The sequence below is a fragment of the Mauremys reevesii genome, linkage group 4, assembly GCF_016161935.1.
Source record: "Mauremys reevesii isolate NIE-2019 linkage group 4, ASM1616193v1, whole genome shotgun sequence".
In the NCBI taxonomy this organism is placed as follows: domain Eukaryota; kingdom Metazoa; phylum Chordata; order Testudines; family Geoemydidae; genus Mauremys; species Mauremys reevesii.
In genome coordinates, this window is record NC_052626.1 from 151,521,266 (window position 1) to 151,533,958 (window position 12,693).

General features: G+C 67.3%; 1 protein-coding gene across 3 annotated transcripts; it reads left to right on the forward strand.

Annotated features, from left to right (window-relative positions):
* Positions 1 to 10,642, forward strand: RABEP2 (rabaptin, RAB GTPase binding effector protein 2). Of its 3 annotated transcripts, XM_039536835.1 has the most exons (14): positions 1 to 111; positions 742 to 1,002; positions 3,079 to 3,227; positions 4,944 to 5,063; positions 5,220 to 5,564; positions 5,739 to 5,855; positions 6,199 to 6,297; positions 6,473 to 6,604; positions 7,812 to 8,001; positions 8,172 to 8,183; positions 8,278 to 8,333; positions 8,571 to 8,669; positions 9,739 to 9,855; positions 9,990 to 10,642. In XM_039536835.1, the coding sequence occupies exons 1-14, from the start codon at positions 105 to 107 to the stop codon at positions 10,089 to 10,091; spliced, it is 1,806 nt and encodes a 601-aa protein (XP_039392769.1). In that variant the 5' UTR covers positions 1 to 104; the 3' UTR covers positions 10,092 to 10,642. The 3 variants fall into 3 exon arrangements, with proteins under 3 accessions (XP_039392769.1, XP_039392770.1, XP_039392771.1); XM_039536836.1 differs by lacking the exon at positions 9,739 to 9,855; XM_039536837.1 differs by lacking the exon at positions 4,944 to 5,063.
* The last annotated feature ends 2,051 nt before the right edge of the window (positions 10,643 to 12,693 follow it).

Genomic DNA, 12,693 nt, shown 5'->3' on the forward strand with positions numbered 1-12,693 from the left:
TCCGGATACGCTCGGCTCTTTCCGGGACCGCCGGGTGGCCCCGCCCCCAGCTGGCCCCGAACGCGGAAGTGCGGAGCCTGCAGCGGGGGAGCCGCGAGCGGAGCATGGAGGGTGCGGGGGGCAGTGACCCTGGGGGAGGGGCACAGGGTGCGGGGGGGGAGAGGTACAGGGGGGGTGACCCATAGGGGAGGGGCACAGGGTGCGGGGGGGGCAGTGACCCCCGGGGGAGGGGCCCCGGGTACGGGGGGGGGACCCCCGGGGGAGGGGCACAGGGTGCGGGGAGAGGTACAGGGGTGACCCATAGGGGAGGGGCACAGGGTGCGGGGGCAGTGACCCTGGGAGGGGCACAGGGTGCGGGGGCAGTGACCCCGGGGAGGGGCACAGGGTGCGGGGACCCCGGGGGAGGGGCACAGGGTGCGGGGGAGGACCCTGGGGGAGGGGCACAGGGTGCGGGGAGGACCCTGGGGGAGGGGCACAGGGTGCGGGGAGGGGAGAGGCACAGGGTACGGGGGTGACCCTGGGGAGGAGCACAGGGTGCGGGGGAAGAGGTACGGGGTGACCCATAGGGAGGGGCACAGGGTGCGGGGAAGACCTCGGGAGGGGCACAGGGTGCGGGGGAGGACCCTGGGGAGGAGCACAGGGTGCGGGGAGGGGAGACCCCTGGGGGAGGGGCTCTGGTGCCCCGGGGGAGGGGGTGACACCTGGCAGGTTGGGTCTGTGACCCCCCATCTCTGCCCCCAGAGCCGTGCAGGGCGGACGGGCTGGGTGGGGGGGCCGCAGCCCCCCAGGAGCCCGGCGTGTCGGTGGAGGCGATGGGCACGGAGCAGCCGGACCCCGGGGGGATGATCCAGGCGCTGCAGGAGGAGCTGGCGGCCGCGCTGGCCGAGGTGGAGACGCTGCGAGCTGTGGCCACCGTGAGCGAGGGCACCAAGCAGGAGGCTGTGGCCGCCGTGCGGCGTCAGTGCCAGGAGGAGGTGGCCTCGCTGCAGGCCATCCTCAAAGGTGAGACCCCGCAGCAGCCCCCCCATGCTACCCCGATGCCCCCTGTGCTTCCCCAGTGCCCCCAGACACCCCACGCAGCCCCCCCTGTGCATCCCCAGTGCCCCCAGACACCCCACGCAGCCCCCCTGTGCATCCCCAGTGCCCCAGACACCCCACGCAGCCCCCTGTGCTTCCCCAGTGCCCCCAGACACCCCACGCAGCCCCTGTGCATCCCCAGTGCCCCAGACACCCCACGCAGCCCCCTGTGCTTCCCCAGTGCCCCAGACACCCCACGCAGCCCCCTGTGCATCCCCAGTGCCCCCAGACACCCCACGCAGCCCCTGTGCTTCCCAGTGCCCCAGACACCCCACGCAGCCCCTGTGCTTCCCCAGTGCCCCAGACACCCCACGCAGCCCCCTGTGCATCCCCAGTGCCCCAGACACCCCACGCAGCCCCCCCTGTGCATCCCCAGTGCCCCCAGACACCCCACGCAGCCCCCTGTGCATCCCCAGTGCCCCCAGACACCCCACGCAGCCCCCTGTGCTTCCCCAGTGCCCCAGACACCCCACGCAGCCCCTGTGCATCCCCAGTGCCCCCAGACACCCCACACAGCCCCCGTGCTTCCCGCTGCCCCAGACACCCCACGCAGCCCCTGTGCATCCCCAGTGCCCCAGACACCCCACGCAACCCCCTGTGCTTCCCCAGTGCCCCAGACACCCCACGCAGCCCCTGTGCATCCCCAGTGCCCCAGACACCCCACGCAGCCCCCTGTGCATCCCCAGTGCCCCCAGACACCCCACACAGCCCCGTGCTTCCCGCTGCCCCAGACACCCCACACAGCCCCCCGTGCTTCCCCGCTGCCCCCAGACACCCCACGCAGCCCCCTGTGCATCCCCAGTGCCCCAGACACCCCACGCAGCCCCGTGCTTCCCGCTGCCCCAGACACCCCACGCAGCCCCCCCTGTGCATCCCCAGTGCCCCCAGACACCCCACGCAACCCCTGTGCTTCCCCAGTGCCCCCAGACACCCCACGCAGCCCCCTGTGCATCCGCAGTGCCCCAGACACCCCACGCAGCCCCTGTGCTTCCCGCTGCCCCAGACACCCCACGCAGCCCCCTGTGCATCCCCAGTGCCCCAGACACCCCACGCAACCCCCGTGCTTCCCGCTGCCCCAGACACCCCACGCAGCCCCGTGCATCCCCAGTGCCCCCAGACACCCCACGCAGCCCCTGTGCATCCCCAGTGCCCCAGACACCCCACGCAACCTCCCGTGCTTCCCCAGTGCCTCCAGACACCCCACGCAGCCCCGTGCTTCCCGCTGCCCCAGACACCCCACGCAGCCCCCGTGCTTCCCGCCGCCCCAGACACCCCACGCAGCCCCTGTGCTTCCCCAGTGCCCCAGACACCCCACGCAGCCCCTGTGCATCCCCAGTGCCCCCAGACACCCCACGCAGCCCCCGTGCTTCCCGCCGCCCCATACATACACCCGCCATGCCTACTGCCACTCCCCACACACCCCCGTACTCCTACTGTTGTCTTCCCAGGCCACCTGCTTCCGTTCCGGTACCACGGCCCCCAGCCACCTGGTACCGCCCCATACGCACCTCTGTACGCCTGCCACAGCCCCATACGCACCCTCGTATGTCTGCCACGGCTCTCAGCTGCCCGCCATGGCCCCATACGCACCCTCGTACACCTGCCACTGTCCCATCTGCACCCCTATATGCCTACCGCCATTCCACACGCCCGCCATACTCCTACTGCCATCCCCAGTCTGCCCACACGCCCATCCCACAACCTCCATCCCCCATCTGCTACCAGCCCGATACAGACCCCACGCACAGCCCCCTTACATCCTAGGACACCACCCTACACCCCCTGTGTGCCCCACTTCCCCGGTGCCCGTCACGGAGGATGTATGCCAGATGAGCTGGACGCGAGCTGCCAGTGTCCGGAGAAGCCAGACGCCCTCCTGTCTGCGAGTGTCTGTGCTGCCCCAGCCTGGGGATGGGTCTCTGCTCCCAGAGGTCCGGGGTGTTTGCTGGGTGGGACCCGATGCTCTCGTCCCCCTCACGGTGGCCTCTGCTGCTTCTCCAGAAACCATCAGCAGCTATGAGGCACGCCTGGAGGCCCTGCAGCAGGAGCAGCACGGTGGGGGCTCATGGGGGGGCCGGGAGCTGAGCCGCCTGCAGCAGCAGCAGACGCAGGGAAACCCCCTGGACTCGCTGGAGCGGCAGATGGAGAAGGTGAGACAGGGGGAGGATGGGCCCCTGGGGGTGGGAGGGGCCCTTGAGGGGTGTTGGGGACCCCAGGTTGGTCCTCGGGCCCAGGAGACCTCTGAGTGGGTGCTAAGGGTGAGGGGTGGGTGCGTCCTGGGTGGGGGACACTGGGCACGGGGGGGCTGGAGAAGATAGATATGGGGGGCTGTGGGGTCCCCAACTCTTGCCAGCCCTGCTCCCCAGACCAAGCAAGACTCTGAGTGGGTGCAGGGTGGGGGGCGGGGCATGCAGAGGGGGTAGGTGGAGGGCCCTGTGGGTGCAGAGTAGGGGCTGGAGGCTGAGGGGGTTGGGGCTGTGGGTGGAGGTCTGTGGGTCCCTGGCACATGTTGTCTCTGTCCAAGATCTTTTTGGTGAGTGGGAATTAGCTGTTATCACTCAGGAAAGGGATCTTGGCGTCACTGTGGATAGTTCTCTGAAAACATCCACTCAGTGTGCAGTGGCGTCAAAAAAGCGAACAGAACACTGGGCATCATTAGGAAATGTTAGATAATATCCCATCGCCCCTCTATAAATCCATGGTGCGCCCACATCTCGACTCCTGCGTGCAGATGTGGTCGCCCCGTCTCAGAACAGAGACGGGGACGGGACAGCTTCTGTCCGAGGCGAGATTCCAAAGATGGGGACTGTTCAGCTTGGAAGAGACAACTGAGGGGGCATGTGACACAAGGAGCAGGGGTCACCTAATGACATTAACCGGCAGCAGGTTCACATCAAACAATAGGAAATATTTCTTCATATAACGCAGTCAGCCTGTGGAACTCGTTGCCAGGGGATGTCATGAAGGTCAAAAATATTACTGGCTTCAGAAAAGGATTATAGCAGAACCTCCAAGTTATGGGAGTGGAGGTTGGTCGTCACTCTGAACCAAACGTTATGGTTCTTTCAGAATTTACAACTGAACCTTGACTTAACACAGCTTTGCAGCTTTACTGTGCAGAAGAAAAATGCTGCTTTAAGGAGCTTAATTTAAATGAAACAAACACAGAATTTTCCCTACCTGGTCAGACCTTGGTTTAAACTTTCCCTGTGTGTTTAGCGGTGTACGTTTAACACCGCACTGTGCGGGATTTGCTTGTGCCTGACTCTGTGTTTCCGGTTCCAAAGGAGGGGTGTGGTTAGTTTGTAACTCTGGGGTTTGTAACTCTGCCGTTCTGCTGTAACCGAGTTCCTGGAGGGTAGGTCCATCGATGGCAATTAGCCAGGATGGGCAGGGACGCAACCCCATGCTCCGGGTGTTCCTAAACCTCTGACTGCCAGGAGCTGGGACTGAACAACAGGGGATGGACCCTCCATAATTGCCCTCTTCTGTTCGCTCCCTCTGGGGCACCTGGCAGTGGCCACTGTCCGCAAACAGGACACTGGGCTAGATGGACCTTTGTCTCTGCCCAAGTGTGGCCGTTCCCATGTTCTCATGCCTCAGGACTCCGAGCGCCTGTGGGTGAAAGGTGGGGGGTGCTGGGCATTGGGGGATGCAGAGTGGGGTGATTGGGTGCTATGGGTCGGGGGCAGGGGTTGTGGTGGGGGAACTGGGGGTCCCTGGGTCAGCCTGTCCCCGCCCAGGCGCAGGAGGACTCCGAGCGGCTGTGGCTGAAGGGTGGGGGTTGCTGGGCATTGAGGGGTGCAGAGGAGGTGCTGGGGGGCAGGGGGTGCTGGGGGTCCCTGGCTCAGCCTGTCCCCGCCCAGGCGCAGGAGGACTCCGAGCGGCTGCGCAGCATCGTGCTGCCTATGGAGGAGGAGATCGCCCAGCTCAAGAGCAAACTCTCCCGGGCCGAGGGGCTGATCCAGGGGCTGCGGGGGCCTGAGGTGAGACCCGGAGGAGGGGAACCGTGTGGGGGGGAGCAGGGTGGCGGAGAGCCGGGCCATGCAGGAGGGAGGGAAGGGATGCCCGATGTGGATGGACTGGGGCGGTTCTGACTGCGTGGCGGGGCTCACTCTGCCCTGTGACTCCTTCCCCCCCAGGGCTCGCTCGTCGGCTCGTCGGAGTCTCTGCTGTCTGACGCGGAGGCTCCCAGCCGGATGCCCCCTGCCCACCCTGGGGGAGAGGGGGATGAAGGCTCCGGACTGGAGGGCGAGGAGGAGCCGGGAGGGGGCCTGGCCTTCGCCCGCGGCTGCGACAGCGTCTCCATCATCTCCATCGCCAGCTCCAGCGCTGGTTCCCCCCGGCCCCGGCGCCGCCCCAGCCTGGAGCACGAGGACACAGCCTCCCTGCTGTCCACCGGCACCCTTGTGCCCGAGAGCATCTACCTGCCGCCCCCCGGCTTCCAGCTGGTGCCTGATGGGGAGTGGGCGCAACTGCAGCAGGAGGTGAGATGGGAGTGGGGGAGCTGTGGGCAGGGTGGGGCCGGGAGGTGGGAGTGGGCTCGCGGGGGAGCAGGGAGGCTGGGGTTGTGGGAGATGGGAGGATGCTGTGCAGGGTTGCTGGAGCTGGGGTGGGGGATGTGGCCGGGACAGGGTGACCTGTGACCTTGGCCCCCCCAGGCCAGGCGGCACCAGGAGTCCCTGCAGCAGCTGAGCGAGCAGCTGGAGGCGGCGACGCAGGAGAAGCTGGGACTGCAGGAGGCGCTGAGACAGAGCAGTGAGGACTGTGCCAAGCAGGTACCATGGGCAGCTCCCCCTCCTCAAGTTCTGCCTGTGCCCCGCAGCTCCTGCTAGCCCCGCCCTGGCCCCCCCGCCACCCCCAGCTCCACTGGTGCCCCTCACTCCCAACCCGCAGCCCCCTGCCCCCCCACCAGCTCTGCCGGTGCCCCTCACTCCCGTCCCGCAGCCCCCTGCTAGCCCAGCCCTGCCCCCCACAATTCTGCCAGTGCCCCTCACTCCCGACCCGCAGCCCCCTGCCAGCCCAGCCCTGCCCCCAGCTCTGCCGGTGCCCCCAGTGCTGACGTGCAGCCCCTCTCCCTGTGGCCAGGCTGCTTCGTGCTGACGGCTGAGTCTCTCCCAGGTGCTGGTGTTGCTGGATCAGATCCAGAAGTCGGAGCAGCTGCTACAGAACCTGCAGGCGACCGTGTCCCAGACCCAGCACCGGACCCAGGAGCAGATAGTGAGCGGGGAGAGAGCAGGGGGGTGCCCGGCAGGGTGGAAGAAACACAGTGCTGAGGGTGGGTGTGGGGATGGAGGGTGGGCGGCTGGGAGGGGCTGGGATCCATGGTGGGGTGTCACTGGTGAGGGTCGTGGGGGGGAGTCCAATCCCTCTGCTCACCTCCCCCTTCCCCCAGGCCGACCTGGCGTCATCTCACAAGCGACTCAGCTACGAGGTGCAGCGGTTGAGCGAGGAAAATGAGGGGCTGCGGGGCTCGCGGCCCCCCCTGACCCCCACTGAGGAGCCGCCACTGCCGAGCTCTGTGCAGGTACCGCAGGGGCTGAGACCAGACAAGGCTTTGGGGGGGAGGGGGCTCTAGGTCATCTCCCTGACTCTCCTCGGAGAGGTGTGTGGGGTGGGGAAGGGGGTACGCTCCCATGCAAACCTCCAGTCCCTACCAGGACCTGTGGGCACTGGTGGGAATATTGAGGTGTGGGTCACATCCCCCCCCCCCAAGCTGGGGGTGGGATATCAAGGTGTGGGTCTCGCCCTCTCCCCAGGAGCTGTAGGACCTGGGGGTGGGGGGGATTTCAAGGTGTGGGATCCCCCCCCCAGCTGTAGTTGCAGGCGGGGGGAATAACGAGGTGTGGGTCTCCCCCCATCCCCCCCAGGAGCTGTAGTTGCAGGTGGGGGGGATAACGAGGTGTGGGTCTCTCACACACACACCCTGGAGCTGTGGGCATGGGGGCGGGGATATCGAGGTATGGGTCTCACCCCCTGTCACGGAGTCCCCAGGCGATGCTCTGGAGCTGCTCCCCACCAAGCCAGGCAGGACTCTGGGGAGCCTCCTCTCCCTCGGAGCAGCCTGTCTGCAGGGCAAGAAGCTCCCATGGCTTCACCTCCTGGGTCTCTCCTTGGAGCATCCAGCATCCTCTGCCCCTCCGTGTGCTTCCCACAGTGAGTCCGCCCCAGCGGGGTCCTGGGGGGCCACAGGGTCCTGCCCCCCCCCACTTTGCAGTCAGACGTGACTCTCAGCCAGCCGGGGACACAGAGGTTTATTCGGTGACAGGAACATGGTTTATTTAGACTACAGGAACACAGTCCAAACCAGGCAGGAGCAGCACCAGGGTTTCTGGTGCCCTAGGCAGAATTCGGGGGGCAGCATTTTGTGCGCTCCCCACGGGGCGCGCGGGAGCTTCCAGTTCCACTCCCATCGCGCCGCCGGAGAAGGACCCTCCGCCAAAATGCTGGAGGCGACAGCGGCAGTCATTGAGCTGCTCAATTGCCTGCCGCTGTTTTCCGCCGCACGTCGGCTGAGGGTCCTTCTCCGGCGGCGCGACGGGAGTGGAACTGGGAGCTCCCGTGCGCCCCGTGGGGAGCACACAAAATGCCGCCCCCCGAATCCTGGCGCCCTAGGCAACCGCCTAGGGTCGCCTAATGGAAGCGCCGGCCCTGGGTATGGGTCTCCCCCATCGCCCCCAGCAGCAGCAGGTCCTGGCTTTGGGGTACAGCTCTCTCCCACCATCGCCCCCCAGGAGCTGCAGGCCCTGGTGCGCCGGCTGCAGGAGGAGGCTGGGACCCTGCGCCGAGCCAGCGAGCACCATAGCGAGCGGCTGCGCATTGAGATCGTCACGCTGCGTGAGCGGCTGGATGAGGAGGAGGCCGCCCGGGCCCAGCTGCAGGGGGTTCTGGAGGCCCAGCTGGGGGCCCAGCGCGAGGAGAGCCGTAAGGCTGGGGGTGTGGGGACTGTGGGGGGAGGGGAAAGGGGCTGGTGGGGGGCTGGGGAAGTGGGTCGGGCTGGGGGTCTCATGGCAAGTAAAGCACCCCCCCTTGCTGTAACAGTTGTCTCTCTTCTCCCCGCCCCCCGGCTGCGGCTCCATCGCTCCTGCCCACAGAGCTCATGGAGGGTAAGTGGGGACTAGGGGAGGGGGGCGGGTGTGTCTGTCGCTCACCCCCGGCCCTCAAAGTGACTCACCCCCTGCCCCGTCTGTCTCTCCTCAGCCTCCCTGTGCAGCGTCCGGTCGGAGATGGAGCGGCTACAGCAGCAGCTGGGGCAGGTGAGGGGGCTGGTTTTATGGGGAAGTGGGGGGGGGACCTCAGGAATGGGGAGGGGCCTGTTCTGTGTCCCCCAGAAAGTGTGTCTGGTGGGGAGGTCTATGCTGAACTCTTCCCACAGGCAGGACATGCCTTGGGAGGGGTGGGACACTGATCCCCCTTCCCCCCCCCCCCACTGCCCAGGCAGAGCATTGGGGACGGTGGGGTCACACTGGTTTCCCCTTCCCGTCCCCCCAAAGGCAGAGCAGCGGGCGCAGGGGCTGGAGCAGGACGTGCAGCGGCTCCGGGGGGACCTGACCCAGCGCGAGCAGCAGGGCCAGGCCTGGGAACAGGAGAAGGTGAGTGAGCTGAGCCAGCCCCTCCCCTGCACAGCACCACCCCCCGCCCTGGGGTGGGCTCCCCGCTCAGACACCCTTGGTGCCCCTGCATGGCTCTCTGGGGTTCAGGGCACTGGCTATTAGGCCAGTCTGGGCATCTCGCCTGAGAGCCAGCTTAGCCTCTGGCTCTGCGCTGGCCCACTGAGAGCCCCAGTGGCTGGCTCCCGCCTTTCCCGCTCCCGCCAAGCCTGGGACCTTCCCGCTCAGTCCTCGATGGGCACGTGGCCCCTGCCCTGCCTTCCAGCACCCGCTCCGCAGCGCTTCCCCAGGCCAGGGGCTCGCTGGGCCAGCGCGGTCCAGGCACACGTTTCACAGCCAGCCGCCTGCGACTGCCCCAATGACCCACTTGCAGCTGGGTGTGAGATTGAAGGGGAGTCGAATTACACTTTAATCCCTCCACCAGTGCCCCTGGGGGGATGAACCCTTCTGCCCCCAGGACAAAGGGGGGGTGTAAACTGAGCCCCACCCCAGGATCAGAAAAGTCTTACAATATTTCCCACGTTCCTCCTTCTACCCTACACCTCCCCTGAGTGCTCTGCAACCACCCCACCCCCGTGGGGCATGTAAGCAGGGACCCCAACCATGGTTGCAGCTGGTGCTGGTCCCAGGGCTCTCATGGTCTCTCTTTGCCAGGCTGGGCTTGGGAGGGGGTGGTGGTGCAGAGGAGTCAGGGGCTGGTCTCAGGGCTGTGACAGTCTCTCCCCCAGGCCAGGATGGGGGGAAGGGAGTTGCAGAGGAGTGGGGGAGGGGTGGGCTGGTCCCAGGGCTGTGACACACTCCCCCAGGCTGGGCTGGAGGAGGGGTGCACAGAAGTGGGGAGAGGGGGTGCAGAGGAGGGGGCTGATCCCTGGGCTGTGACAGTCTCTCCCCCAGGCCGGGATGCAGGGAGGAGAGCTGCAGAGGAATGGGGAGATGTGGGGGGGCTGGTCCCAGGGCTGTGACACACTCCCCCAGGCTGGGCTGGAGGGGGGGGGTGCAGAGGAGTCTGGGGAGGGGGCTGGTCCCAGGGCTGTGACAGTCTCTCCCCCAGGCCAGGCTGGAGGCAGCGCTGTCTGAGCAGCGGGGGAAGCTGCAGCGGTTGCAGGCGGAGCTGGACACCAGTGAGCAGGTGCAGAGAGACTTTGTCCGCCTCTCACAGACACTGCAGGTACCGGCTGGGGGGTGTCTTTGAGCAGGTGCCGTCTGTCATGGGGGAGCTGCGCCCTATGGGGGGTGGAGGGGGGTGTCTCTGTGGCCCAGGATCTCGGGAGGTCTCTCTCTCACTCCTCTCTCGTCCCTCAGGTGCAGCTGGAGAGGATCCGCCAGGCCCCCTCTCTGGAGCAGGTGCGCAGCATTGTGGATGGGACGCGGCTGAAGGATGTAGCAGAGCTCAAGGAGCCCTGAGAGGCTGGGACAGCAAGGGACCCTCCCCCCCAGGGGGGCATGGATGCCGCCTGCCGTCCCCCTGTGCGGGCACAGACTCTAACCCCCTTCCCCTCCCCACCAGGGGGCCCTTGGACACTGGCCAGGCTCTGAGTGGCCATCCTCTACTAACCCGCCTCCCCAGGCACCTGTGGGGGATTGGGGTCAGCCTGGGGAGACAGGTCCCAGCCCCTCTCTGCGCCCCCCTGCCCGCCGCTCAGGGATGGTGCCCCCCACCTGCACACTAACCAAAGATGCAGCTGCTGTCCACCCCCCCCTCCACACACACACACAAGAGCGAGGCCTATGGGGGAGGGAGTCATGGCATGGCCCCAGCTCTGGCTCCCACAACAGGAAACAGTCTGTTACTGACAGTTACTAACACTGAGGAGGGATTTGGGCTCCCAGCTCCGGCTTGGTGTCCATCCTCCATTCCCCCTCCCCCAGGATCCTTCCCCCCACAATGGGTGGGAAGGGGCTGGGCCAAGCAGGGCCCGCCCCCTGACACTAACACTCCACCAGCCTGCCTTTGTGTGGAGGGTCCACAGGGGGCAGGGTTAATAAAGGTGACTTTGTGACCATACTCGTCTGCGTCTGTCTGCTTTAACGCTAAACTGCTGCTGCTTTCTCCATGTCAGCTGCCCTGGGCAACAGGGGGCTTAAGTGGGACAATGGTGTGAGACTGTCCCAGGCAGTACAGGCGAAGATGTAAGGCCTGGAACCCCCCGCACGTCTGCCAGCCTCACCTATTCTAAAATCAGGAGTCCCACCCTGTAAAATGACATTGGTTCTTTTTCTTTGCTGTAGCTTTTCTCCCCTGCTGCCTCAGCTGGAACCAGGTGCTGGGTTTTAAATGAGAGCTGAGATCCTCCTGCAGCCAGGGCTTCAAGATACGCACTAGTGCCCTGAGCAGGGGAAGCTTTGCACAGTGCTGCGCCGCTGCATGCGGTGTCTGGTTCCTGCGGCTGGGCAAGCCTGCCCCACGTCCAGCGAGCGTCCAGCTCCCGGCCTGGGGAGCTCAGCCGGGGACAGCCCCAGCCCCGCCCCAGCCTCGCTGGTTGTAGGGGCCCTGCCCCCGCCCGGGGCTGCCCCGGTGACACCAGCCCCCCAGTTCTGGGGCTCACAGCCCCAGCCTCGCTGGTGGTAGGGGCCCTGCCCCCGCCCGGGGCTGCCCTGGTGACACCAGCCCCCCAGTTCTGGGGCTCACAGCCCCAGCCTCGCTGGTGGTAGGGGCCCTGCCCCCGCCCGGGGCTGCCCCAGGTGACACCAGCCCCCCAGTTCTGGGGCTCACAGCCCCAGCCTCGCTGGTGGTAGGGGCCCTGCCCCCGCCCGGGGCTGCCCCAGGTGACACCAGCCCCCCAGTTCTGGGGCTCACAGCCCCAGCCTCGCTGGTTGTAGGGGCCCTGCCCCCGCCCGGGGCTGCCCCGGTGACACCAGCCCCCCAGTTCTGGGGCTCACAGCCCCAGCCTCGCTGGTTATAGGGGCCCTGCCCCCGCCCGGGGCTGCCCCCGGTGACACCAGCCCCCCAGTTCTGGGGCTCACAGCCAGGGGCGGCTCTACAAAGTAGGCTGTCCCAAGCAGCGCGGAGCGCTGCGCCGCCCTTCCCCAGTCCCGCGGCGGGTCCCCTATTCCCGCGGCTCTGGCATCCTGGGGAGGGCGGCATTTGGCTCCGGTTGAGCTCCCGCCGGCATGCCTGCGGGAGCTCAACCGGAGCCGCGGGAAGACGGGACCCGCCGCAGGCATGCCGGCGGGAGGTCCAGCGGAGCCAAATGACGCCCTCCCCAGGATGCCGCCCCAAGCGGGCGCTTGGCCCGCTGGTGCCTAGAGCCGCCCCTGCTCACAGCCCCAGCCTCGCTGGTGGTAGGGGCTCTGCCCCCGCCCCCGCCCGGGGCTGCCCTGGTGACACCAGCCCCCCAGTTCTGGGGCTCACAGCCCCAGCCTCGCTGGTGGTAGGGGCCCTGCCCCCGCCCGGGGCTGCCCCGGTGACACCAGCCCCCCAGTTCTGGGGCTCACAGGGACCCACACCAGGGTCCCTCTGGCTGTGCTGGCCCCGTGGGTCCCTGCTGGGCGCCGAGCGACGGGGCCACCTGGGGCCGAGGGGAGCGACCCCCCCCCCCCCCCCGGACGGAGGGAAACGCGGGTGGGTTCAGGCCCAGGGTCTCCCAGCACCTGGGACCGGCCCCGGCCCCGCCCCCAGCTGAGCGGCCCCTCAGTCCTCCAGGGCCATAGAGTCTAACCTGGGGTAGGGGTAGAGCTGCCGCCTTTCCATCGAGTCCGCAGGGGAAGCGTCTACCTTTGCCATAGAGTCCCCGCGGGGAGCTAGAGCGGCTCTGCCCGAGCCCTGACCCCGCAACCATAGAGTCTCCAACTGGCTAGCGAGGCTCGGCAGAGACCGTCAGCGGGCGGGGCGCCTCCCCGGGCGCCATAGAGCCCCTGCTCCCGTGCCGAGTGACGCTTGGCGGAGGATAGAGCGGCTCCAGTAGCGCCATAGAGTCTCCCTGAGCCGGGGGCTAGAGAGGCGCCTCCGGTACAATAGCATCTCCCCCTGGTCGTAGATAGAGCGGCTCCCGGTACACCATAGAGT